Source organism: Equus quagga, chromosome 15 (assembly GCF_021613505.1).
Source record: "Equus quagga isolate Etosha38 chromosome 15, UCLA_HA_Equagga_1.0, whole genome shotgun sequence".
Classification (NCBI taxonomy): domain Eukaryota; kingdom Metazoa; phylum Chordata; class Mammalia; order Perissodactyla; family Equidae; genus Equus; species Equus quagga.
The window spans coordinates 22316514-22343144 of NC_060281.1; the positions used below are offsets into that span (position 1 = coordinate 22316514).

The following is a 26631-nucleotide window of genomic DNA, read 5'->3' on the forward strand; positions in this document are numbered from 1 at the left end:
ATACATGCACATGCACACGTACACATGTACAAATACACACACTCTCTCTCTTTATTGGTTCTGTTTCTCTGGAGAACCTTGACTAATAAAGTTTGTTTCAAAGTGATTTCAAATACATGGAACATAATAAATAAGCACTGATTTTTAACTGTTAGTATTACTTACTAGAGGTAGGAGCTCTGGAAATTTATATGCCACTTCACTTTTGCTTAATAATACATGCAAACCTGCATGGAACAACAAACAAAAAAGTATTTCTTTAAGTGAAAATCATTTAGGAAAAAAACCCCTAAATAATCACTCAACTTTATATCTAACTTCTTTTCCCTTTCTCTTTGGGACACTATCATGTTACAAATTAAGATATAAAATGAACTGCATCCATAAATGAAGCTTTTGAATTGTTATTGTCATGAACCTCTGTATCAAAGGCACATTAGAACTAGAGTCTTAATTACATGTACCAACATACACTGATGACATTTTATAGAAGTAAATGCTAGACATACAAACATAGCAAAAGCAGCTACTTAACTATCAAAGCAATTTATATACGTTATACCAACTTTAAGAGTCACACTTCACTGGGCCATGAAGTTTGTTCCCAATTGAAGTATATAGTAGTGAGAGACCCTTTTGGCAAGTGAACAGAGAAACTGGCCCTGCGATTCATGGTCTGCACTGATCTTGACCTCAGAACTTCCAGTATAGGATCAAGGCCTCTTTAGTTACTAACTGCAAAGGGCTCTTTTACAGCTTAACCTTAGTTTATTCTGCTAAGAATTAACTGTCCTGCTTATGTTGCTGTCTAAACAAAGAACACTTTTTATAATCTTATCAATAGCTGTTGGCCACTTGGTCAAGCCTGGTTTGAGGCTTTTCTCATCCTAGGAGACCTGCATTATGAATCCCATTCTAATAACTTGTACTCAACATCTGCCACTCAAGATCCATCAGCACACACTCCAAGTTGTTCCTGAACTGTTTTGTGTATATTTACTTAGCTCTCCAATTACATAACAAGCATTCAGGCCAAGGTTTGTAAAATACAGTGAGACAGAATGCTCAAAGTTGGTCACTGAGAAGACGTGTGGGAGATAAAGACCTAGGCAGAAACTAGCACATTTTCAGAGTCCTGGCTATTTTCCTTATTTTCCGCATCAGCTTCCACCCAGAAAACCAGACTGATAAAGGCAGAAAAGATCAGCAGCTGAGCTGGTGACAGGACCACTTTCCTGCATCCTAGCTGACCACTCTCACAGCACCATGCTGCGCCTGCCTGTGCTGAGGAGCACCAGTTCAGGATGCTCACAGCACTCACAGAAACAAAACTGGGCCTGAACAAGTCACAGGATTAAGAATCTTCTTCCCACAACCACAATTTCATTCTAGGTACCTATTTATTGTTCTATTTATTATACTATTGATATTCAGATGTTTAAGTTCTCTTAAATCATCACAATTTCAAGAAAAATCCAAAAGACTGTTGGGATGCTAGGGTCTATCAGCAGGATAATGTGATAATGCTCAGAACAAAGAAAAAATGCCTTGAGAAACAAAAGAGGGATCACTACAGATTCCACAGACATTGAAAGGATAATAAAGGAATACAATGAACAACTCTATGTCCACAAATTTGGTAACTCAGATGAAATAGCCAATTTCTTGAAAAATACAAACTACTAAAATTCACACAAGGAGAAACAGATAAACAGAACTGGCCATTTATCTATTGAAGAAACTGAATCAATAATTAACAACCTTTCAAAAAGGTAAGTACCAGGTTCATATGGTTTCACTGGTGAATTCTACCAACCATTTAAGGAAGAAATGATACCAATTCTGCACAATCTCTTCCACACACACACATAACCACTTTCACATCATATTAAGTTACAGAGCCACGCACTTAAGATAAATTACAAATTGTGCAATGAGTAAAAATAACTACCTTTAGAACTTCTCCTTCCTACTCTCTGAGTTAAAAATGGAACTAAAAGGAATGTGAGCAGGATAAGAATTTCTGCAATCAAGAAATGTGGAAGGAAGCTGTACTGAAATGTGTCTGCAGAGATGGCCAAGTGCATATTCAAAGTTTTTGGTCGCTGCAAGGTGGAAACTTCAAATATTCTACCAAGTATAAATGGCCTGTAAATCAAGTGCTTATGATTAAAAAAACTATCACTTCAATTTGGGACTCACTGCTTAAAAAGGCTATCAATAAATGAGTAAGTAACAGCTTAGAGGGAAAGAAAATCTAGGCTGGTTTCTTTTTTTTTTCCTGCTTTATCTCCCCCAACCCCCCCGTACATAGTTGTATATCTTAGCTGCAGGTCCTTCTAGCTGTGGGATGTGGGATGCCGCCTCAGCGTGGTTTGATGAGCAGTGCCATGTCCGCGCCCGGGATTCGAACCAACGAAACACTGGGCCGCCGCAGCAGAGCACGCAAACTTTACCGCTTGGCCACAGAGCCAGCCCCTAGGGTGGTTTCAATTTATCAGCAATCACTTAAATGACAGACCAACTTGAGTTGTAACAACACAGACTTTGAAGCTGGGCTGAGTCAAACAACAAAAAGTGGTATCTGCAGTTAAGAAGGCTGAAGAGGCACTATGGTACAGTCATTATAAACACGGCTTCTGGGGCCAAACTACCTCAAAACTCCTTGTCTGACTCCTTCTGCCGTGTGACACTAATAAGCAAGTCACCTCTGTGTCTCAGTCTTCCCATCTATGAAACAAACTTAATAATGACACCTACTTCACAGGACAATGTGATGAGTAAATAAGTTAATGCATTTAAAACTCAGAATAATGCATAGTAAGTATTCAGTAAATATTAACCACAAGCAACAATTTAAAGATAATTTCAGGGTTCTTTTTGGGGGAGAAATGCTTTACCTGCGAGTAAGCGAGACACTGGGAGGTGAATGCTAACTTTTTCTTGGGAAACACAGTATCTGATAGTTTCCACTGAATGTCCACAAATGCTTAATGTGATTGGCTGTTCACCATCAGTAAAACCACCATGGCACTGCATCAATACTGTAAGGCATTTCTTGTAAGCTTCAATTAACACTTTTTCCTAAAAAAGAGGAGTTCCTGTAAGTTACTCAAAAGGCTGAATTTCTACAACATTGAATAAGCATCTCAAATTTGACATGAGTAAGTACCTCAAATATCATCACGGGCAAAATCAAACTCAAATCTTCCCTCCCCAACTTGGTCCCTCTTCCAGTGCCCCGTCTCAGCGAATGACACCTCTATACAGCTGTGGAAATCTGTAAGTTATTCCAACACCCTCCTTTCCCTCGTTCCCCAGTGTCTCATCTGTTACCAAGATGGCAATTTCATCTCTTAAATTTCTCTCAAACCTGGCCACTGATTATGTCTAGTAACTCAAAGGAAAGCCAAGCATCTCTCTATTAAATTCCCTGCTTCTGTTCTTGCCTCCATCTATCCATTCTCCACAGAGTAATCTTTAAAAACATGTAAACTGGATTATGTCACTTTTTGGCTTGGTAGTCTCTAATGGCATCCCACTTCAATTAGAACAAAATCCAAACTTCCTTCCATGGCCTCCATGGCCCTGCAAAGTCAGGTTTCTGTCAGTTTCTCTACTTTCGACCTCTGTGCTCCAACCAGAGCCTTCTCACAGCTCCCAGAACCACCACACTCCTCCTCATCACAGAGCATGATGCAGCTGTCCCTGACTCAGGGATATTCTTGACTCTTTGATGAGTTAACTCTGACACATAAGTTCAGATCTCATGGAGGCCTTTTCTGACCTCCTAACTTATACAGGTTCTTATCTAGATCTTATAGCCAAAGGAAGGCCAAAATAATTTTAAGACACAAAACAACTGTGCCAATAGTAAAACTTTATTTGTGGATAAATTTATAAACTATTCTTTTTATATGGTCAAAATCTAGATGAGATTATGGAAAAATGAAGATAATAACATAAGAGAAGAGAGAGTATGGATTATTTTCTCCTCTATCTATTTTGCAAGTTTTTTCTAAGGCTTCAGAATTTTAACTTTTACTGAATTAATAGGTTAAAGAGGAAAATAGGTTGTCTTATGAGCTAAGTATCACCACTATCCTCTCCAAATCTCCTCAAAATTTACTTAGGAAGCTGTTTATTACCCCTCCTCTTCCATTTATCTCCTACTCCGGGAAGAAACTCACGTCTAAAGCACACCAGTCTTGCATCATTGAAATGACATGTGTTAATTTCATCTGCAGCGTGAAGGCTGCTTCCCACTCTGGTTCCATTTCAATATGCTGTCCTACTTGACGTGTAATTGGATCCATTCCCTTAAAGGAAGTGGAAAGATTTTACATGAATTAAAATTGTATTTGTTCTCTTACATGGGAACTTAAGAAATAATGTAGAAGAAATATATATTGGGTACAAAAATATATAAAGTAAAAGTTTTAATAGGAAACTTCAAGTAGTATGAGAAGTCCAATTTCTTAAATTATATGTTTACATAACATTCTCTAAAATATAAATTTTAAAAATCCAAGTACAGAACGAATTATTTTAGAGGCAATCTTCTATAAGTTTTAGACAATAAAATATATACTTCACTGCAACAATCCTTTAAATTCCTTTTTAGCCCTATCATCTACAGAAAAAACTGTTAAATTTGATAGGCTTTAAAAATGTTATTAAATTTATAAATATATTTTATAATATACTAGAATAAAGTTTTAAAACTTATTCCTCTCTGCAATTTTCATAGACACTGAAAGAAAGCAAAACAAGAAAAAGAAACAGTATTTAAACAGAACTGATTAAATAACAGAAAATAGAGGACACCTCAAGTATTCAAAACACGAAAGTAGATACTGTTTCTATACATACAAGAAAAAACACAGAAGTATTATAATAGATTAAATGACCTGAACCAACATAGGAACTAGAATACTTTCTAAAAACAATAGGTCAACTTTGCTTATTCCTTTCTTAAGAAAGCCAGATGGCTACTAAAAGAATCATAATGGTACTGCTCAGATTTTTTGAGATGTCATCTATCTTCTTACAGTTAAAAGCAGTTAAATATACCAGTTGGTTTCTGCTTTTAGATTCTATTATGTTTACAGGAGTGTTTCCAAAAAAGGGGGGGGGGGGTTCTATGCTGTATCATATGACGTCAAGGAGAGAAAAAGAAATATGGAAACATTGAAAACAAACATTATAGTTTCATAAACAAATAACTTGACAATACTTCCATGTAAGCATATTAGAAAAAACAAACTTGCAATCCCCAAACAAAGAACATTAATAGTAATCAAAAGAATAACCAAATACAAAAGAACAGTAGATGCCAGAACCTTTGCTGGGATCTCATTCGCTCTACACCTTTCTAAGAGTTTCCAATTAAAGAGGAGCTTCTTGGTCCAAATTGTAGCCATCCAAATTATTCTTTTGGAAATGTGCCCAAAATGAAAAAAAAAAATGCATAGACAGAAAGGTGTTCAGTTCAATAAACAGGAACAACAACAACAAGCAAAGAAAAAAAAGGAAAGTGAGTGCTTCTCTTTTAAAATGTGTCAGCTTATACACACCTGCATACATTTGAGTAATTCCAAAAAGGCATCAAATCCTTCTAGGAACTTCTCCCTCAGATCATCTGACCATTCAGTTGGTTTGCTAATTAATACATACCTGAAAAGGTAAAAATAGCAATGAATATATGGGTAAACGCTGCCATTTTACAAGTTCCAAGTGGTTTGATAATTAAAGAGCTTACTTGAGATCTAAAATAAGGCTCTGAACTCTCCTAAACTTGAAGGCCTGTAAAGCAGTATATCGTTCAAACTGAAACCTGCCCTGGGTATCTCGATGTCTCAAGTGATCCATAAAAGTCTTAATGATAATGGTCATCAGGTTTTCTTCTGTGATGAGCATCCGAGCCTAGAACAAAGTGTATCACAGTACATGGTAATCAAAACGTAGTTAGCAGAAAGCTAAAAAAAGCCAACGCTGGTTAGCTCTTTCAGTTTAAACCTTCTCAACACAAAAATATCATATCATAAACATATTACTGTGCATTTCTAAATAATAATTACTTACTCCAATTGCCACGTGTATGAAGTAACAACTACATCAAGGAGAAAGATCCAGAATGTTAGGAGACAGATCCAAGGCTCATTATTTAAAGACAATTCAGGGTGGGGGGTCTGAACCAGTTGCAAATTTTCCTTAACTGAGACATTTTAGACACCTAAAATGGTATGGTATAATTATTCTAGGATCCAGAGGTTTGTATCACAGATTCTGTAGAACTCAGTATGAAACCGTATTGCCTCAACTCCTTAGTTGAGATTTACTTTTTGTTTTGTTTCTATGTATAGATATAAATATCTATGTATTTTTGAATAAGCAAATACATTTAAATGATGCAAAAAACAATAGGTAAAAAGTAAGACTCAGCTCCCGAGGTCCCCCTTGCAAAGGCAATCTCAGTTAGCAGTTTTCTCGCATACTCTTCCAGAGATGGTGTACGTGTGTATAATATATACATATCTGTATATTTACACACATATACGCACTTATAATACTTAATACTTAATACTTAATAATGAATTAAGTGTTAATAAGTAGATATAAGTACAGATATGTATAATTATATCTATCTCTCCCCCTAAAGGATGGCATGTTACAAACATTGTCCTGTACTTTCATGTTCCACTTGATATATTTTTAGAGATTATCCCATATTAGTTCATATAAATTCCCTCATTCTTTTTAACTATCACCAGGTACTCCTTTCTATCATACTTTATTTAGCCAGGCTCTTCCTGGTGAGATATTCGGGTTTTTTTCCAGCCCTACGCTATTTATTACAAAAGATGCTACAAGAAATATCTACTATGTACAGTTGCAAGGACATTTATAGAATAATTTCCTAGAAGTGGAATTACCGGGTTAAAGTGTATGTACATTTTAAATTTTGACTGATGTCACCAAACTGCCTCCTCAAAGCAGCTTACCAATTAATATGTCCATCTACAATGTGCCTTTCCCCTCATGCCCTCAATAACATAACGCAACTTCAAACATTTTGGTCTTCGCCATTCTGATGGTTTTAATTTGCATATCTTACTATGAATGAAGTTGAACATTATTTCATAACAATTTGCATTTTCTTTTCTGCTCCACAATGAAGTCAGAAAGTCTAATATTATTTTGAATACTGCATTATTACTCAGACATAAAAGACCATAGATGTCCTCCCAATTTTTAGCCTAAGTTCCAGGGTATTACTGGTGCTGGGCGACCACTTAACCAGCTCTCACATTCGTCAATATCAGGTAATTAGCGACACAGAAAGCTGCATCAAAAAGTAGGACAAAATGATGCAGGAGATAGAAGTCTAAGAACACAGTAAAGTTGTATTCTAACACAGATTTAAGTGCCAAGGTCATGAGATAAGGGGACAACCTATATAGTGAAATATACCTTTGAAAAACTCTTAAATTATCATCACATTGCCAGGACTTAGGCCTCAAGAAGCTCAAAAGTCAACCGGATTAACTTCTATTAATTTTCCTAGACAGTGAAGATTAAGGTCAAGTTTGAAGGAGGGGAGGTGTTCATAGGTTAAGTAAAAAGATTTTGCTTTTTGTTTTTATTTGTTATTATCAGTTGATTTTGAGGAAGTTAAATGAGTATGATGCAATTTCACTGACCTAAGAAAAAACTGTACAGCATCCTTACAAGACTTACAACAGCTAGTGAAAGCAAGATTGGTGGAGAGACAACTGAATACTGGTGGAACGTGAACCTCACCCATCAAGGCACTTATTAGCATTTTCAGTTTAAGACCAATTTTAAAGGAGCTGGTTCATCCACGGCATAGTTTTAGATTGGATTCTAATTGTCTTTACTGGGTGCCAGGTGAAAAAGTCAATAGGGTGGCCCATTAGTACTGTCCCATTAAAATAGGGAGTTAGGCAGGCATTTTTTACTTCTATGAGCAATAAGTGAAACTTAGTACAAGAGCACCCAATCATTGTGATTCAAATGCCTTAGCTACCCTTTCCCTTATTAAGGAGAAGGGGGTTTCTCAAAATGTGAGATTATACACAATATGCTGTCTATTTCTAACGGATAAATTTGTTAAACTGATCAGCTTCATTTTAATTCATAAGTTCAAAACCTCAGGAAGTACTACGAGAAAGTACAGAAAGCTTAAATGACTTTTTCCCTCTAGATTACATATTCAAGGATATGTTCTAGTACGGTTGAAGGTGTATGAAGTCTGATCACCCATTAATAAAACATTATTCTATTCAGGAATACACAGATCTTAGTTCCCTATTACTTTAAGGCTTTACTTCTGTTAACGGAAAACAAGAAAGTTCTTCTTAGTCTTTCAGTACTTACAAGTGAAGGAACCGTGAATATCTGAACCGAGAGGTCTGCGATTGAAAACTCTCTGTCGTGGTCATCTGTCACATAATCACTCTGCAAACGCTCATAGTTCTATTAAGAAGGCAAAAAAAGGCAAGGAGTGCCAGCTATCAGTTACAAAGAAAAGGCAAGCACTACTCACCAAAGTAGGTGCGGTGAAGAACTGGACAGACAGAGCAGTCACGGACACTGCTCGCTCGTGATCATCCTCCATAAAATCTCTCTGCAACTGCTGGTAATTCTAAACAACAAGGGGGAGATTCACCTCTAATCCACATCGACCAAATGTTTAAGGATTATAACGAAAAGTCAGTGCTGGAGGAGTCAATAAGGTAACAATGCCATGAGAATGATAACTGGAATGATTTCCACCAATTAAATTCTGTATCAATACTGATTCGCTACACAGTCTTCTGGAGCACAATGGCAGCTGATGAGTTCAAACAGGAGTAACAGCTGCTGAACAGCTGGGATGTCACCGTACACTGGTGGGGCTAAACCACAGCAGCTTTTCTGATGAAACCAGACTTTCATTACTTCTAGATGCAAATCAAAACCAGCCGATGGCTTTTTCAAAGTACACGTTTGAGCCCAACTCTTGGTGAATATGCTTCAGTAGGTTTGAGAATGGAACACAAACACATGTACTTTGAAAGAGCTCCCCAAATGATTCTTACATGATTCCTTGCTTAAGAACTCCTAATTCAAGTGAGTAATAATAACAAAAAAAAAAGCAGTTAGCTTAATCACACACTGCTAAAAGGGAGAAGAACATAACTGAAGAATACCAACAACCTAGAGTTCATAATCCCTATATACTTCAACTCAGAGTTCATGATCCCTATATACTGCGTCTGGTATTTTCGCCATAAGCACCTCTGTCCTAGACACCTTTGCGGCAAATATTGTCACCACATAACCAACTGGCTCTAAGGCAATTTTACCATAAAAGATACCTGGTTTGAGTTTGGTTTCAACTAGAAAATATGGTGATAAAACTTACTAGAAGTATGAAATGAAAGAGTGTAAAGTCAAGACTACATACTCTACCAGAAAATGATAACCTATTAATTTGCAAATTCTTTGGTGAGGACAGTCACCCCTCCCACCCATCAAAACCAGAAGTTTATCAAGCTATGGCAGATCTAACAGAGGCGGCTAATAATTCACAACATCAATTATCGATTCTTTAGCTAATTTAGACATAAGAGCTTGTTCTCTAACACTGTCTTTACCAAATTTATCATGCAATATTCGAAGTTGGAGGCAAAGGAAGAATCAAGCTCCTCCTCTACCTTCCAAAAAAAGAAATGGTTATGTGGTTTCTAATGTATATAAGTTTCTTGAAAATGGTGAAAATTTTTTGATATTTGATAGGAGAGAACGTGATGTGGACAGAATTTTGCTGTCTGGCACATAACCTGGCTAGGACGATATGGTGAAATATAAGGACTGGGCATGTGATGGACTATGTAAGTGTAGTCCAGACATGTACCAATGTTTCATTATGTCCTTTTTAATGTCCCTTTTTTGTTGTTGTTATTTTATCTTTTATGGTAAAATTGCCTTTCAGCCGATTAGTTACGCAGTGAAAACACTTGAGGCAAAAATGCTTTCGGTCAAGATGTCTGCGGCAAAGATACTTACTGAGAAAGCACCTAGAACCCATATATATACATGGGTCATTTCAACTAAGATTATCTTTTGCTTATACAAATTTTAATAGGAGTAATACCATAATTCACAATGGCACAGGTTAAATTCTTCAATTATCATTTCATATCACACACACTGCACAGATGGATATTCATATTATCCTGGCAGGTGATGAACAAGAAAAGCCTCACTGCTGGAATTTTATTGTATTGATAAGAGAGAAAAAATCATTTATGAAGTTTCTTAGACTTTAAAATCAACACACTGACATATTACTATTAGCTGCTAATTTTACAAAGCCTGAATATAATCATGGGGTACAGTTACTCTGTATATAACCTGACTATTTTGTTAATCTTCAAAACTGGGAAACTACTTACCTTTGCAAATCGAACGGCAAACAGTTTCTTGTATTTTAAATCCATAAGTAGACTACTCATGAACAACTGATGATACACACTCCTAGCACCTTTTACAAAAAAAGCAGATGTAAGATAAGGATATACCAAACAAGCCAAAAATTACATTTCCAAAATTTTTATATGATCAGCTGTACTTTAATTCTGAAGAGCAAAACTTTACATGTTCCTCAGTATAAAATACTGGCAATTTGTTTCTTAAAAAGTCAGTTTTTCTAAATAAAGTTTTCTAACAGAACTTAAGGTTATTTAATTTGGGTCATGGATTCCAAAATCCGTGTTTTTCCCCCAAAGAATAAAACTACATGTGCTAATTCTAAAAACCATAAACATGTTTGTTAAATACCTTCCCAAATGAAAAAAAACTCGAACATTCCAATTACCTATGTAGGCTCCCCTATACTTTAAAAGCAGTTAAGAGGTTCACCTTTCCACAGTTTGGAGTCACTCAGCATCAACCTGTCCACTAGAGAAGAGTTTTCACCATCTGGCCCTTCTTGTAAACCAACTTGACATAAAATTCGGCGAAGACCATCTTAAAACAAGAAAAAATGCAGTCACAAAACAGTAACTTCAAATATTAAAACAAAATGGCATTTTAGTAGAAATGTTCAAATGGATCTACAGAGTTTTACAAAAGGTGAAATGTATTCAGAAAAAGTAAACATATTAACTATTTTATTAGCATTTTCACAAAAAGGAGAAAAATTCCAAATCTTACATTATATACCAAGTCCCATTCCAGAATATCAAAATATATGCCTATTAGAAAGGCAATGATCTCTTTAATAAAAAAGCAAAGCATCCAAAGACTACAGACATAAACATTGTTCTTTAAGCACCTATGCTAATTAAACCAGATTATAGTAAAATTGCTACACATCCCATGATAACTGAAGGCAGGCATACTACCACTTAAAAGAAAGAATGCATGACCTCTGTACTGTAATGTGTACCAGTCCATTTTATTAATGCTATGTAACTTTACATATTTATTCTTCATTCACTGAACAAAAATTCACTGGGTACCTACTGCTATACTATGTGCAAGGCCCTGAAAGACAAATTCTTATATCTTCTAAACGGTAAATTTAAAAAGTTCTTCAAATATAAGCATTAACATAAACAAAACTTCAATACCTTTTGTTTCATACTTTATAATTAAAATTGTTTTTAGTTTTCTACAAGCATGCAAAATAAGCAGGAAAAAATGGAATAACTTTTAAGTTTAATAATAAAAGCCACCAAATAGAAATTATTTACAAGGCTAAAGAGAAAACCTTATTATAAAACCTTATAAAACTCATAAATTAAGTATTAAATAATAGATTATAAGGTCTTTAAATTATTGATGGTAAATATCTCAACGAAAATAGCTTCCATGATACTATTCATTAATACTGTTGCACCATACTTGGCATACAGGTATCCAATGGAAAACACTAAAACTAAAAAAAAAAAAAGGGGATAAGAAAAATAATTGGAAAGACATTTCAAAGGCAAGCAAACATGTTCTCCTAAATTTCCACAGCTCCATATTTTCACCTGTCAGTTCACAGTGTGGCAATGCCCTTTCTAAAGGCCTTTCAGCACAAATGTTTCAGAAATGTTCTTTACAGTAAACACTGTAATGTCATGCCTGAAGAACAGTATGACACATAGCTTGGATCTATTCCTGTTTTACTCTTTAGTGTTATACACCAAACTTGTATTTTTGGCGTTGGACATGAGGGTTCTTAATTCTGCTACCATTACATTAAAAAAGATTATCTAATTTGCAGACTGTGGAAAAACACAAAACCAAATAAAGATCAGTAACCTCAAATTTGAAAATTTTCAGAGTTACCAGTTACTAGTACCAAAAGTTGCAGGAGTCACAACAAAGATATCAACATTAGTGTTTTATCCTTTAAACTTCTAATCATTGAGGTTTCATTTACAGGAGCATTTTTTTAGCTTGCTCAGTGGAAGAGTTCCACAGGATGCTCCGTGAAAAAAAAAAGGTTCTTTTATCAAGTTTGTGAGATTTCGATCTCATTAGCATATTACAGTCATTTATAATTGTTTAACCCAACGTTTCCTGCATTTATTTGACCACAGAATCCTTTGTGTGAATATAAAACAGTCCTGTGAATCAAAATTTGGGAAACAGGTTTTTCTGTGCATAAAAGATATTCTGAGATGGTATTTTAAAATGTGAAATTAAAGCAAGAAATTATTCCACTTGACAGTTTTTCCAGAACAGTTTTGCAAGTGCATATGAGCTCATTTTTAAGTCAATTAGCACAAGCTTTCATGAACCTACCTGAGTACCCAATAACGCTTCCCAGCCAAGACAGAACTTTCAAGCCAAAACTCTGATGTGCAACAAGAGACGAGTGCATGACTTGAACTTTCAGCGGCTTGGTCTGCCTACTACTGGTATTTCTCTTAAAGAGAGACGGCGGGATGAAAAACAAATTTAAAAAGGTTATTTTATAGAAAACTAATATTTTCATTTAATATAACTATACTCTCATCACTATAGGAGAATTTTTTACGTGTGAAAGAGAAATACTACTTGGCTTGCCTTACTCAGACCCTAATTTTTTAAAAGGAATCTTAAAACTTACAAAATGTAAGAAGTTAAAGCTTATGAGTAACCTGAATCTTTGGGTCCTATATTTGAAAATCCACCCCACCAATTATAAATTATTTAAATGCTTAAATTTGCTTTATGTCTTTAATTTCTAAATGCAATTACACATTTAAATAATTTACTTCATTGCACAGATGTGATGTTATCAATACTCTAAAAAAGTTATAGCAAAATACACATAAAAATTTCCAGCTTAACCATTTTCAAATGTACAATTCAGTAGCATTAAATACATTCACATTGTTGTGTAACCAATCTCCAGAATTCTTTTCATGTTGCAAAACTGAATCTCTGTACCCAGCAAACACTCTAGGTACATCATGCAAGGGGAATACAGTACAAATACAGTATTTATCTTTTTGTGACTGGATTACTTCACTTAGCATAAAATCCTCAAGGTTCATCCATGTTGTAGCATATATCAGAATTTCTTTTCTTTTAAAGGCTGAATAATATTCTGTTGTATGTATACGGATTTTGTTTAGCCATTCATCCACCGATAGACACTTGAGTTGTTTCCCCCTTTCGTCTATTGTGAATGATGCTGCTATGAACGTGGGTGTACAAACATCTCTGAGACCCTGCTTTCAATTCTTTTGTGTATATACCCAGAAGCATTGCTGGATCATACAATAATTCTATTTTTAATTTTTAGAGGAAACACCATACTGTTTTCCACAGTGGCTGCACCATTTTACATTCCCACTAAACAGTGCACAAGGGTTCTCTCCACATCCTTGTCAACACTTTTGATTTTCTGTTATTGTTTTGTCTATAATAGCAATCCTAATGGGTATGAGGTGGTATCTCACTTTGGTTTTTATTTGCATTTCCCTAATGATTAGTAATACTGAACATGTTTTCTTGTGCTTAGGGGCAATCTGTATATCTTCTTTGGAGAAATGTCTATTTACAGCCATCAAAACTTTTTACTTAACATGTTTTTTCCCCTTTTCTTTCTTTCTTTTTTTTTTGTGAGGAAGATTAGCCCTGAGCTAACATCTGTGCCAATCTTCCTCTACTTTGTATGTGGGATGCCTCCACAGTGTGGCTGATGAGTGGAGCAGGTCTGCACCTGGGATCCGAACCCTGGGCCGCTGAAGCAGAGCACATGCAACCACACAGGCATAGGGCCAGCCCCCTCTTTTCATTTTTCATTTGGATTATCTTTCCCGTCCCCCTTCATCCCATCTCCATAACCCACATTAATAAAGTACATCTTTGCATAGCTCTTCATCTACATAGATTATACATGTACACGTTATTATAAAGACTTTGATTTATAAAAATGGGATGCTATACAGACTCTTGTGCATCTCTGCATTAACCGATTTTTTTGGTTAATGACTCATAATATTCTGTGGTGTGGATTTATTCCAACATCCTCTAGAGAAGGGCATTCATATTCCCTGTTTTCAGTCTTCTGTGACTACAAAAAAAGCAGTACTGAGTATCTTTGTACACAGCTTACTGCTGCTTATATTTCTATGGGATAAATTCCTAGGAGAGATAAAATTTTAATAGATGCTACCAGATTTTTTTCCAAAAATGCTGCAGCAATTTATTTTTTACACAAATATTCTTAATCTCTGAAAGCAAAATATTTTATCACTCTAATTTCTCCATTCTGATAGGTATGAAATCTCCCGTCATTCTACAGATTACTAGTGAGCTTGAGACTCTTTTCACATATATTGACCACCTAGATTTTGTTGTGATTGGCTTTTCATATCCTATGTCCATTTTTCTATTTTGTTGTTTGTTCCCTACTTGATAATCTCTGAGTGCTATTTATCATAAACATCAAATATCTATCCTCTGTGTTAGAAATAATGTTTCTAAATCTACTATTTGTCTACCTACTTTGTGGAATATTTTGCTATGCAAAATTTTTATGTAGCCAAAAATATGTTTGTTTTCTAACTCCTGAGGTTCGAGTCTTGGTTAAGAAGCTCTGCTCCTCCCTTAGAATGTACCTGTAGTTTCCTAGATTTTCCTTGTACTAGTATTTATTTTTGGACGTTCTATGCTACATTATGAATCTGTCTATGCAAATACCACCAGAGATTACAAATAACAATTTTTTAAAAAAGGAAAAACAGGTGACATCAGCAACATGGCGCGTGAGCTAACCTGGGACTCTCTCCCCTCCAAAGTACAACCAAAAAGAGCAACTGCTTTCCAACCAAAAAAACAATCCTAATACCTCCCGGGCAGAAACCCTCTAATAGGGGAAAGCTTTCACGTGGGGGAACCCCAGCAAGCCAGGGCCCTGGGAGGCCAGAAAGTGAAAGCTGATCCAATACAGGTCGGTGTGAGCGAAAGTGCTCCTCCTCCCCCCACCCACGCTGGGCGCCGTCATCTTGGCTGGAGGCGCAGGGCTCAGAAAACAAGCCTCTCGACCCCCATCTAGTGGCGACAGGCTGTAACTGCAGCTGAATAATAGCATCATGCACAAACACCGCTCCTCTACCATCCAGCAATTTATAAAAGCTCCAGTCCAAAAGGAAAACAATAAAAATACAGAAGTAGGTCCTGAGGGCTTGGAAATGAGTAAACTAAGTGAAGAGGAGTTCAAAATAGCTATCCTCAAAATATTCAATGAGGTAAAGGGAAATATATAGAAACAAGTCAACGAGTTCTGGAGTTACTTCACAAAAGAGATTGAAATTATAAAGAAGAGTCAGTTAGAAATACTAGAGGTGAAAAATACAATGGATCAGATAAAACAGAATACGGGTTCCCTGAATGCCCATGTAGACACAACAGAAGAGCAAATTAGCATAATCTAAGATAGACAGGCCGAATGGCTCCAGACAGAGGAAGAAAGAGAACTAAGAATTTAAAAAAACTGAAGAAAATCTCAGAGAAATAGCTGACTCAATGAGAAAATGCAACTTAAGAATCATCAGGATTCCTGAGGGCATGGAAAAGGAAAATTGAGCAGAAAGTGTGCTCAACGAAATAATAGAAGAGAAATTCCCAAATCTAGGGATTGAGACAGAAATGTGTGGAGGAAGCTTTCAGATCTCCTAGATTTGTCAATATAAAAGACCTACTGCAAGGCACATAGTAGTAAAAATGGCAAAAATGAAGGACAAAAAAAGAATACTCAGGGCAGCAAGGCAGAAGAAAATAACCTACAAAGGAACGCCCATCAGACTTTCAGCGGATTTCTCTACAGAAACCTTACCAGCTAGGAGAGATTGGAGTGACATATTCAAAACTTTAAAGGATAAAACTCTTCAGTCAAGAATACTCTATCCAGCAAAAATATCCTTCAGATATGAGGGAGATATTAAACCTTTTCCAGACAAACAAAAGCTAAGGGACTTTGTAGTCACATGACCTCTACTACAAGATATCCTCAAGAAGGCTCTCATACCTGAAAAAATAAAAAAAGGGAGTAAGGGGTCACAAAACACAGAGTAGGGAGACAAATAGATAGAATCTGAAAGGATAGCAAATATTCAACTATAGCATTAGGATAAAGGGAAGGAAATCACAAAAGCAAAGACAATCTTGTGACTCTAACCACAAACTCACAACACAAGTTGGAATAAGACATGAAAATAATAATTTAGGAGGGGAGGAGGAAAGGGACTGAAACAGTCTAGGCTAAGGAAGTAGGAGACCACCAGAAAATGGACTATGTTATACACGAGATTCTGAATACAAACTTCAGGGTAGCCACTAAACTAAAAAACAGAACAGAGACACAAAACATAAATAAGGAAAAATCTAAGAAACCCAGCATAAGATATTGCAGAAGTCAATGGGTAGGCTAAAACACACAGGATGAGAAACAAAGGAAACACAGGAAAACTGGAAAACCAGCAACAGAATGACAGCATTAAGCCCTCATGCATCAATACTCACCCTCAATGTAAACGGACTGAACTCTCCAATAAAAAGACACAGAGTGGCAAAATGGATTAAAGAACAAGATCCAACAATTTGTTGCCTCCAGGAAACACACCTCAGCTCCGAGGACAAACACAGGCTCAGAGTGAAGGGGTAGAAGAAAATACTCCAAGCTAACAGCAAACAAAAGAAAGCAGGTGTTGCAATACTTACATCAGACAAAACAGACTTCAAGATAAGGCAGGTAAAGAGAGACACAGAGGGCCAATATATAATGATCAAAGGGACACTTCATCAAGAAGAAATAACGCTTATAAATAACTATGCATCCAACACAGGAGCACCCAAGTTCATAAAGCAACCACTAACAAACCTAAAAGAAGATATCAAAAATAACACAATAATAGTAGGGGACCTCAACACCCCACTCACATCAATTGACAGATCATCCAGGCAGAAAATTAACAAAGAAACAGTAGAGCTAAAGGAAAAGCTAAAACAGTTGGACTTAATAGACATATATACAACACTCATCCAAAAACAGCAGAATACACATTCTTCTCAAGTGCGCATGGAACATTCTCAAGGATAGACCATATGTTGGGGAACAAGGCAAGCCTCTACAAATTTAAAAAAACTGAAATAATAACAAGTATCTTCTCCGATCATAATGCTGTAAGGCTAGAAATTAATTACAAGAAAAAAGCAGAGAAAGGCACAAGGATGTGGAGACTAAACAATACACTATTGGACAAGCAATGGATCATTGAAGAAATTAAGGAAGAAATCAAAAAATACCTGGAGACAAATGAAAATGATAACATGCCATACCAACTCATATGGGATGCAGCAAAAGCTGTATTAAGATGAAAATTCATCGCAATTCAGGCACATCTTAACAAACAAGAAAAATCCCAAATCAGCAATCTTAAACTACACCTAACTGAATTAGAGAAAGAAGAACAAATAAAGCCCAGAGTCAGCAGAAGGAGATAAATAATAAAAATCAGAGCAGAAATAAATGCTATTGAAACAATAAAGACAGTAGAAAGGATCAAGGAAACAAAGAGCTGGTTCTTTGAGAAGATAAATAAAATTGACAAACCCCTAGCCAGATTTACAAAGAAAAAAAGAGAGAAAGCTCAAATAAACAAAATCAGAAATGAAAAAGGAGAAATAACAACAGACTCCGCAGAAATACAACGGATTATAAGAGAATACTACGAAAAACTATATGCCAACAAAATGGATAACCTAGAGGAAATGGATAAATTCTTGGACTCCTACAATCTTCCAAAGCTCACTCAAGAAGAAGCAATCTGAACAGACCAATCACAAGGAAAGAGATTGAAACAGCCATCAAAAGCATCCCAAAGAATAAAACCCCAGGACCAGATGGCTTTCCTGGGGAATTCTACCAAACTTTCAGAGAGGATTTACTACCTATCCTTTTCAAGTTATTCTAAAAAATTAGGGAGGATGAAACACTTCCTAACACATTCTACGAGGCCAACATCATGCTGATACCAAAGCCTGACAAGGACAGCACGAAAAAGGAGAACTACAGGCCAATATCGCTGATGAACATACATGCAAAAATTCTCAACAAAATTTTGGCAACCCGAATACAGCAATTCATCAAAAGGATCATACATCATGATCAAGTGGGATTCATACCAGGGACACAGGGATGGTTCAACATCCACAAATCAATCAACGTGATACACCACATCAACTATCTGAGGAATAAAAACCACATGATCATCTCAATAGATGCAGAGAAAGCATTTGACAAGATCCAACAGCCATTTATGATAAAAACTCTGAACAAAATGGGGATAGAAGGGAACTACCTCAACATAATAAAGGCCATATATGACAAACCCACAGCCAACATCATACTCAATGGGCAAAAACTGAGTGCCATCCCCTTGAGAACAGGAATGAGACAAGGATGCCCTCTATCACCACTCTTATTTAACATAGTTCTGGAGGTCCTGGCCAGAGCAATCAGGCAAGAAAAAGGAATAAAAGGAATCCAATTGGGGGCGGGGAGAAGTGAAACTCTCGCTGTTTGCAGACGACATTATCTTATATATAGAAAACCCCAAAGAATCCATTGAAAAACTTTTAGAAGTAATCAACAAGTACAGCAAAGTTGCAGGGTATAAAATCAATTTACATAAATCAGTAGCATTTCTATACTCTAATAATGAACTAACAGAAAAAGAACTCAAGAACACAATACCATTCACAATCGCAACAAAAAGAATAAAATACCTTGGGGTGAATTTAAGGAAGTGAAAGACCTATACAATGAAAATTACAAGACTTTTCTGAAAGAAATAGATGACGACATAAAGAGATGGAAAGACATTCCATGCACATGGATTGGAAGAATAAACATAGTTAAAATGGCCATTCTACCTAAAGCAATCTACAGATTCAACGCCATCCCAATCAGAATCCCAATGACAGTCTTTAGAGAAATAGAACAAAGAATCCTAAAATTCACATGGGGCAACAAAAGACCCCGAATTGCTAAAGGAATCCTGAGAAAAAAGAATACAGCTGGAGGCATCACAATCCCTGACTTCAACACATACTACAAAGCTACAGTAATCAAAACAGCATGGGACTGGTACAAAAACAGGTGCACAGATCAATGGAACAGAATTGAAAGCCCAGAAATAAAACCACACATCTATGGACAGCTAATGTTCAACAAAGGAGGTGAGGGCCTACAATGGAGAAAAGAAAGTCTTTTCAACAAATGGTGCTGGGAAAACTGGACAGCCACATGTAAAAGAATGAAAATTGACCATTCTTTTTCACCATGCACCAAAATAAACTCAAAATGGATCAAAGACCTAAAGCTGAGACCTGAAACCATAAGGCTTCTAGAAGAAAACGTAGGCAGTACACTCTTTGACATCAGTATTAAAAGGATCTTTTCGGACACCATGTCTTCTCAGACAAGGGAAACAACAGAAAGAATAAACAAATGGGACTTCATCAGACTAAAGAGCTTCTTCAAGGCAAGGGAAAACAGGATTGAAACAAAAAAACAACTCACTAATTGGGAAAAAATATTTGCAAGTAATACATCCGATAAAGGCTTAATATCCATAATATATAAAGAACTCACACAACTTAACAACAAAAAATCAAACAACCCGATCAAAAAATGGGCAGGAGACACGAACAGACATTTCTCCAAAGAAGATATATGGATGGCCAATAGGCACATGAAAAGATGTTCATCATCGCTGATCATCATGGAAATGCAAATCAAAACTACACTAAGATATTACCTTACACCCATTAGAATGACAAAAATAACTAAAACAAATAGTAACAAATGTTGGAGAGGTTGTGAGAAAAAGGAACCCTCATATACTGCTGGTGGGAATGCAAACTGGTGCAGCCACTATGGAAAACAGTATGGAGATTCCTCAAAAAATTAAAAACAGAACTACCATACGATCCAGCTATTCCACTACTGGGTATCTATCCAGAGAGCTTGAAGTCAGCAATTCCAAAAGTCCTATGCACCCCAATGTTTATTGCAGCATTATTTACAATCGCCAAGACATGGAAGCAACCTAAGTGCCCATCAACAGATAAAGAAGATGTGGTGTATATATACAACGGAATACTACTCAGCCATAAAAAAGAACAAAATCGTCCCATTTGCAACAACATGGATGGACCTTGAGGGAATTATGTTAAGTGAAATAAGCCAGACAGAAAAGGACAATCTCTGTATGACTCCAGTCATATGAGGAATTTAAACCTGTGGACAAAGAGAACAGATTAGTGGCTACCAGGGGAAAGGGGGGTGAGGGGTGGGCACAAAGGGTGAAGGGGTGCACCTACAACACGACTGACAGACAATGTACAACTGAAATTTCACAAGATTGTAACCTATCATTAACTCAATTAAAAAAAACGGAAAAATGGAAACGATACTACTAAACATGTAAGAAGTTATGAAGGAACAAATGTAAAGGAAAAACATCCCTTTCCTTTACCCAGATTCATGTATTGTAAACTTTCTATCCTAACTGCTTTAGCATTTGCACATTATCTTTCTCGCTCCACACAAAAACAGACACACATGGGCACTTTTTAAATAAAAGAACCACTGAGGGTAAGTCACATGCATCATGCATCATGTCCCGTTATCCCTAAGTACTTCAGTATACATTTCCTAAGAATGGGAATATTCTTTAACACAACCACAGTATGGCTTCTGATGCATTATTGAAGTGAATATGTCCAGTTATCAAGGAAGAATGTCGTAAGACACAAAATGTACATATCATAAAGAAAAAGATGTTATTTGCTACACTAAAATGTAAAGCTTTTGCTCAATGAGAGGCACCACAAACAAACTTAAAATACAGTCATGCACTGCATAACAATTTTTTGGTTGATGATGGATTGCATATCCAACAGTGGCCCCATTAGATTAGCACCATATAGTCTAGGCATCTAATAGGCTACACATCATCTAGGCCTGTGTAAATATACTCTATGATGTTCGCACAATGATGAAATCACCTCACAACAGATTTCTAAGAACATTTATCTTTGTCGTTAAGCAACACATGACTGTAAATCACATACTGAGAAAAAATATTTGCAACAAAAGATCAGGATTCAGATTATGTAAAGAACCCCTACAAATGAGTAAGAAAAAGACAAATAATCCAACAGAAGGAAATAGATAAAGGGTATGAACAGGAAATTCACAGAAAACTTAAGTGACCAACACAATAAACATGAAACAAGATGCTTTGTAATCAAGGCAATGCAAATTTAACTGATGAAATGCTATTACACATCAGACTGGCAAAAATTTAAAAATTTGACAATATGTAGTTCTGACAAAGCCATGGAGAAATGGGAACTCTAATATACCACTGATGGGAATATATATTGGTACCACCATTTTGGAGACTAACTTGGCAAAATCTAGTAAAGCTGAAAATGCTCACACCCTAACAATTCAGAAATTCCATTTCTTAGTATATACCTTAGAGAAACTTTTGCATCTATGCAACAAGGGGACAAAAGAATGTCCATAGCAGGACTGTCAGTCATTGCAAAAAATTGGAAATATGCTAAATGCCGGTCAACATAAGAATGGGAAAATTATGGTACAATCATCAATGGAATACATGTATCACAGATAAATCAAGAAACAACATTGAAATGAAAAGGCAAGTTGCACTATAATACATTCAGTATGAATCTTGTTATATAACGTTTAAAAGCCACCAAATCAATACATCTAATGTTGACAGACATTTAATAGATCAAGTATAAAGGCATGTATGAGAATGAACGAATGCATTAAAGTAGTTATCTCTAGAAAAAGGAAGAGGATGGGGATTAAGAAGGGCTAATATAGGGGCCTCTATGCTATTTACTTAAAATAAGTATGAAGAAAATGATGTATAATGTGGGCACATAGGTGTTCATGGTGTTATCTCTTTGTATATTTAAAATATTTCACAACATATAAAATTACTTTTCAAAAAGGACATTTACATAAAATGTAGTTACATGGAATAGTTAAAAAATAATAAATTCTAACTTTTTAAAATAAATCTAATTTGTGGGAATAGTTTTCTTTTAGAGAAATAATACACTACATGCTATTAGGATACAAAGCATCCAGTGCTATACAGTATCAGGAAACAACCCTTGAATTCTAATCTTAGTGCTAAAGGCCAGTTCAATTCTAAAAACGTAATGTGAAACCTAGTCAAAAACAAAACAAAAAGCAAAATATTTTCTAAGACGTCTCTGAGGGAGATAGGATGGCAGAACATACATATCTCATCTAAATATTCATTTTCTGTATTAATCTTACGCAGCTTAAAATTCAGCAAGGCAGAATAATGTTGGCTTTATGTTCATAAAGGCAGAAAAACGTGTTCATAAACGCCAAAATCTGGAACTGGTTTTAAACTAATAAAAAATAACAGTGTAGGCATGTTTTAAAATTCTTACCACAATTATTGATTTGGCTTGCTCACAATACTGGAAGTCTCCACATCGAACCGACCTACGTCCCTGCAAATAAAGATACTTAAAATCAACCTGTAAAAATATTATATTCAATATTAATAACTTTTGAACCAATAAAACAAACATTTGAGCATACAACAACTCTGGTCAATTTTTAATATTCACAATGTTCATTCTATTCATTAATAAAAAGTAAATTAAAATATTTTCCTGGACCTGGTCCCATGGCCAAGTGGTTAAAGTTCTGCATGCTCTGCTTTAGCAGCCTGAGTTCAGGGGTTCGGATCCTGGGCACAGACCTACACCACTCACCAGCCATGCTGTGGTGATGTCCCACATAGAAAAAGTAGAGGAAGACTGGAACAGATTTTAGCTATTAGCTCAGGGCTAATCTTCCTCAAGCGAAAAAAAAAAAGAAAGGAGAAAGATTGGCAATGGATTATTAGCTCAGGGCGAATCTTACTCAGCCAAAACAAAATTTCCTTCAAAGCTATCCTAACATTTTCAAGCCATTAATAAGTATATTTCCTTGACCAACACAACACTTATTCTTCTAGGCTGCTGTAATTTCTATTTTCATAACTGATTATTTCTAATCACTGGGTAGAATGAAGGCAACTGTATCTACATGGCCTCCTAAACTTGCTATCTGACAATAGCTTATGATTATACCCAATATATATTTGGGCTAATATGCAAATGATATTAAAAAATAGCCTACATATATATACCTCTAACTCAATTTTCTAGCATAACTTTTTCTGTAATAAAAGTTCAATTTCTTACATGACATCAATATAATGAAATTACTTACATCTCGATCTACAGTAGTTGCGAAGCCAATAGCTTCTTTTTGTGTACAGTTAACAGCTTTCTGAAGTGTATAAATAACTTGTTCATATGTATGAACTTCATCATTAAACAGCATGCAATAGTAGGTGTCACTCTTCTCTCTGTGGGACAAACCATTAATTACATATTATCTATTTGCATATTATCTTGCTCCAGGCTGAATTACTGAGAGCATACTTTGTTCTAGGGAATGTGCTCGGTACTGCACATGGCATAGAGCACGTGTCCCCATGCTTTATGACACTGCGGTCTGGTGGGGAAGATAGACAGTGAACATATAATTCTATGTGAACTGGCTTTATCAAGAAGAGTACAATGCCAGACCAGGGTAAAATGGGTCTGGGAGTTCAGAGAAGGACTGCCAGAGAAGTATTGTGAGAGCCGAAGTCACTACAGGCTATCAGTGGTTCTCAGTTGGGGCAATTCTCCCCTACCCCCAACAGATGACCATCTGGCAACGTCTGGAGACATTCTTGGTTGTCATGACTTTGGCAGGAGTGCCACTGGCATCTAGTGGGTAAGGGCCAGGGATGCTGCTAAATAGTCTATAATCCGCCAGACAGTCCCCATAATAAAGAATTAATCTGGCCCCAAATGCCAACACTGCCAAGGTTGAGAAACCCTGGTTTAGAGGAAGGTGAAAGTAAAGCCCCTGAGATGGCAAAGGTAAATAGTGGGAGCTGGACCACAGGGAGGGAGGAGGAGACTAGTCTGGGGAGAGGCAGAAATCTTGAAGACCTTATGATGGATTTTTGATTTTGCCATCCTAAGGGCAATCAAGGATTTAAAATAGGAGATACGGTCAGATTTGCCTTAAAGTTCACTTTGGCTAGAGTGTGGAGAATGAATGGTGACGGACAAGAGCGGATATGGCAGTCCAGTGAGGGAGGCCATATTGCCCAAGGATGAAATTAATGTTATTTGCACTAGGAGAGTAGTAATGGAGATGAACAGAAGTAGAACAATTTGCTAGAGGGAGAGCCAGCTGGACTTGAAGTCTAAATGGATATGAGTGATTCAGGTTTCTCGGTAGATGGGAATGTCCTTTATTAAGATGGGAAAACATCACAACAGAAGCAAGTTAGATTCTTTTCCCTTCTATGCTGGTGGTCCTGAATCTATACAGGAATAAAAAAATAAAAACAAAACTCTTCTATTCTCTAGGGTCTAAATCTGGATCTTAGATCAATGGTTTCCAACTTGAAGTATATGAAGATAAAGTCATGAGACATTTCCAAAACAGCACAGTAACACCTCATTTTATTAAAAAACACTTAACCCTCAATGTAATTATCTGGAACATTGTTAAGAAAGCAAAAAAGAAACACCACTGATGTCCTTTACACCCTCACTCCAACTTGTGTTCAACCTTAACTATGAATGTAATTCCAACAAGCTTGGTTAGAATTAAAAGTGAGACATGGGGCTGGCCCTGTGGCCGAGTGGTTAAGTTCATGCGCTCCACTTCGGCAGCCTGGCCTTTCACTGGTTTGAACCCTGGGTGCAGACATGGCACCGCTCATCAAGCCATGCTGGGGTGGCGTCCCACATACCACAGCTAGGACCCACAACTAAGAAAGTACAACTATGTACCGGGGGGCTTTGTGGAGAAAAAGGAAAAATAAAATCTTAAAAAAAGTGAGACAGAAGGTTGCTCAAGGCAAGTACACTCAAGTGGAAAAGTAATCCTTTAATCTTAATACAGCTACGGCAGAACCCAGCCTTCTGGTCACAAGTTTGTGACCTCCTCAATAATCTAAGTACAGATGGCAAAAATGTTAGCTGTACACTAAAAGAAACAAAGTGTGGAATAAATTCTATAAAAATTTAGAATCAAATGGTTAAAATTGAATTTGAGCACTTGTCAAACCAGAAAACTCACTTTATCAAAGAGCTCATTCCTTATTCATATCTGACAGACAAAAAAAAAGAATAACTTACCAGTTTTATCACACAAAGAAGAGAAAACTGCCTGTGCCTAAAACCAATCACAGAGCCTTGGCGTGGCTTAAACATGTCTATAAACCAACTAAACCAACCATCTAACGGGGAGAAACCTCTACCAGTTAAGTGGATCACACACATTTAAAAACTATAAAGTCAAAGTTCTTGTTCTGCTGAAAACAAATTATGAAAAAAAAAGATTATGTTCTCTCCTAGCTATATTAAAATTAATTTGAGGAATAAGAATCAAAATGGTCAAAAGTCTGTGTGAGCAAATACAAGTACAAAGAAGAAATGGGTTGTACTTACACCATCTCTAAATCTGCTGGCAATTCACTTTCTTTTTCCCAGGTTAATATCTCTACTGCATATTGAAACATAATAGTAAAAATGTTATAACTTCTTGCTATCACATCTTCTGATAAATGCACAAGAGGATCCTGAAAGAAAGAACAGGAAAAAAAAAAAATCAACCACGTTAAACACACATTAATTCTCCTCTTTCCCATTGTGCCTCCATCCCTTAAAATACTATTGTAAAAAGCAGACTGAGGGGCCGGCCCAGTGGCGCAGCGGTTAAGTGCACATGTTCTGCTTCGGCGGCCCATGCTGTGGCAGGCGTCCCACATATAAAGTAGAGAAAGATGGGCATGGATGTTAGCTCAGGGCCAGTCTTCCACAGCAAAAAGAGGAGGATTGGCAGCAATTAGCTCAGGGATAATCTTCCTCAAAAAAAGAAAAAAGCAGACATCTTTCAGCTTCAGCTTCTCTTCAGCTTGATCCTATACA

General features: G+C 36.4%; 1 protein-coding gene across 9 annotated transcripts in view; it reads right to left on the bottom strand.

Annotated features, from left to right (window-relative positions):
* The window catches only part of UBR2 (ubiquitin protein ligase E3 component n-recognin 2), a 123514-nt gene that overhangs the window by 42546 nt on the left and 54337 nt on the right, over positions 1-26631 (bottom strand). For 6 of the 9 annotated variants that reach the window (XR_006885189.1, XR_006885188.1, XM_046638764.1 and 3 more), the window contains 12 exons: positions 26152-26282; positions 23861-23999; positions 23029-23091; positions 12808-12931; positions 10930-11037; positions 10464-10552; positions 8401-8499; positions 5762-5925; positions 5577-5676; positions 4191-4319; positions 2901-3084; positions 166-227 (listed from right to left, as the gene is read on the bottom strand). Coding sequence is in view for 7 of the 9 variants with exons in the window: in XM_046638764.1 (XP_046494720.1) it covers positions 166-227; positions 2901-3084; positions 4191-4319; positions 5577-5676; positions 5762-5925; positions 8401-8499; positions 10464-10552; positions 10930-11037; positions 12808-12931; positions 23029-23091; positions 23861-23999; positions 26152-26282 (1392 nt within the window). In the remaining 2 variants the exon portion in view is untranslated. Of the gene's footprint in view, positions 1-165; positions 228-2900; positions 3085-4190; positions 4320-5576; positions 5677-5761; positions 5926-8400; positions 8500-8569; positions 8669-10463; positions 10553-10929; positions 11038-12807; positions 12932-23028; positions 23092-23860; positions 24000-26151; positions 26283-26631 lie in introns of those variants that run through there. The other 3 variants (XM_046638766.1, XM_046638763.1, XM_046638768.1) reach the window with 2 other exon arrangements.